Raw genomic sequence first — 2,638 nt, forward strand, 5'->3', positions numbered from 1 at the left:
CATCATAGTCGTTTCATTTGCCTTCAGTTGAAGTAGGCCACTCGGTACATTCCATTAAGACATAAGAATTGGAGGTAACACTTCACAATAAGGGTACATTAATTAACTGTTAATGCTTTGTTAAACCTGCAGTGTGTAGAATTTTGGGTTTTATTTCCTAGCAGATTTTGTAGAAAGTAATTATAATATCCATAAGTACATTTAATATAGTGCATAATAGCTGAACATTTTTTTTTTCCCCCTTAGAAAGGGTCTCATATATGTCCATATTTCTGCATATATTGGACCAAGGCCTAGTGCCGCCATCTTGAAAGTGTCATAGTTGGAATGTCATCAGGTGCATTGTTTAAAATTTAGAATTGTTCTTGTCCTTGAAGGCCACTGTAGCTTCTGTTATTAATCGAAAGGGGTGGGGTTACCCAGGGAGCGTTGCATTCTAGAACTTTGTAGAACTTTCTTGATGATGTCATAATACACACTGCACCTTTAAGGCTTAATAAGGCATTAACTACACATTAACTAAACCTTAACAGCACTAACTTAGCATTAACTAACAGCTAAGTAATGTTAGTTGTGAAGTGTTACCAAATTGGATCACGAAATTAGTCTTTTTTGGCGCACACACACAAACACGTGACCTTTTTCCAACTTAAAACACAACCGTCAGAGCATTAAGTGTGAAATGGTGCCTTGGAGATTTCCATTCAGAAAAATTACTTCCGGGGTGTCTGGATTGTGCGTCACATCGACGGAACCTATTGAATTTCCTAATACAAAACACAATCTTATCTTTATGGTAGAGATGCAACAAAACACTATGTTCCCTTTCAGATCCAATTCCGGTATAGAAAAAACTAAATTGTAGTAGAGCTGCAACGATTAATCGACGATTCGCCAACTATTTTGATAATCGATAAATAGTTGAGTAATTTTTTAATAAAAAATGTCCAAATTCTCAAATGTGAATATTTTCTGGTTTCTTTAATCCTAGTATGACAGTAAACTGAAATATCTGTGTGTTTTGGACATAATACATTTGAGGAAGTCAACATGGGCTTTGGAAAATTGATCAACATTTGTCACCATTTTCTGATATTTTACGGGCCAAAACACTATGCGATTAATAATCGATTAATCGAGAAAATAATCGACAGATTAATCGATTATCAAAATAATCGTTAGTTGCAGCCCTAAATTGTAGGTGATGATTTTTTGTGTAAAAGCTTAAGCCTTCCACCGTTGGAATTTTTAACTATAGTAGATAGTATATTTGCATATTCTTTTTTTTTTTCGGTGCTTGGTGCAGCCAAAAAGGACACTACCGTAACTGCACTAATAGAGGGGCATTAAAATCCTACACTAGTATTTTAAAAGTCTGAAAATAGAGCTGTTTCAGTGCTAAGTTCAGTGCTATTTTGAATAAAGTTGAAGAGTGTGTGTTTGGGAGGAGGGGGGGGTGGGGGGTCCCTTAAAAAAAGACGAGTACCTTCTCCATAAGTATTTCTCGTAAACAGACTCCAAGGCAAGTTGGTGTAGACAGAGCAATGTAAAAAAAACAATGAAAACACATGTACAATATATAAAAAAACAACATTATATTATAAAATCACTAACAGTGGTTCTTTGGCATATCAAAAGTTCAGTAGCATGTCCGCTCATCCACGTGTTTTTTTTTTTCAAATTTCTCCCAAATTTTTCTCAATTTATTTTTTTAATTTTTTTTTTCAGTTACCCAACTTGATGGCACCAAAGTAAGTCCCCTCTCCTTGTGGATCCAACAAAAATGCGCTCGAGACATCCACATACAAGGCGTCTCCCTTCTCCAATCGCACGCCTCGCCCCTGCTGCGCGCAATACATGTTATAGCTGGTATTGTCCCAGCGCATGGTGCTACCAGTCTTCATGAGCAGCCCCGCTTTGCTGTTCTGTTTGATGTTTTCGTGGTAGACGTATTGGATGAGCTGCGTGTTGCTAACATCCAAAGGGGGTTCTTCTGCCTGGCTGTTAGCTTGGTCACCCAGGCCGGCTAACTTGTAGTAGCGGAAACACGTCTTGGCGTAAACGTAGTAGAAGCCCGATTCGTTGACCCTGAGTTTGCCTTTCTCGTAGGTCATCAGATGAAGGTACCCGTGGTCTTTGTCCCAGTCGATCGTGATGGCTTTCTCCTCGCCCTCTGCAAAGCCAAAACAATAACACAATGTCAATATGAGTGTATGAGTGTGTGTGTATGAATGGGTGAATGTGGTAAGATATGTAAAGCGCTTTGGGGCTGAGAAAATCGGCTAGAAGGCGCTATATAAGTCAAGTCCATTTACCAATAACACAATTCATGGTTTATCTTATCATTTTAATTTTCATTTCATTTAACTTTTATTTATCCTCGAGAGACCAATTGAAGGGTGAACCTCATTTACAATGACGTCGAGTTCAAAATAAATTCAAAAGGAAAAACAACAATACATACACAATATTCAATGCAAATACATCAAATACACAACAACAGGTGAAGAGAAAAAAACAAACAATTGAAACATTTACACAGTGGTGAAGAGTGGCAGCAATTAAAATGAAATGGGTGAAAGTACAATATAGCCTAATTAAAACAGTTACAGGTAGAGTTTGGGCAGATTTAAGATAG

General features: G+C 37.4%; 1 protein-coding gene across 1 annotated transcript in view; it reads right to left on the reverse strand.

Moving 5' to 3' along the window:
• Positions 1 to 1,498: 1,498 nt before the first annotated feature.
• Positions 1,499 to 2,638, reverse strand: part of tnfsf11 (TNF superfamily member 11) — a 25,229-nt gene continuing 24,089 nt past the window's right edge. Inside the window, exon 4 of the mRNA XM_080037692.1 lies at positions 1,499 to 2,173. Coding sequence (XP_079893818.1) covers positions 1,725 to 2,173 — 449 coding nt within the window. The 3' untranslated portion in view covers positions 1,499 to 1,724. The remainder of the gene's footprint in view (positions 2,174 to 2,638) is intronic.

This window comes from Ammodytes marinus (assembly GCF_949987685.1).
Source record: "Ammodytes marinus genome assembly, chromosome: 12".
Taxonomy (NCBI): domain Eukaryota; kingdom Metazoa; phylum Chordata; class Actinopteri; order Uranoscopiformes; family Ammodytidae; genus Ammodytes; species Ammodytes marinus.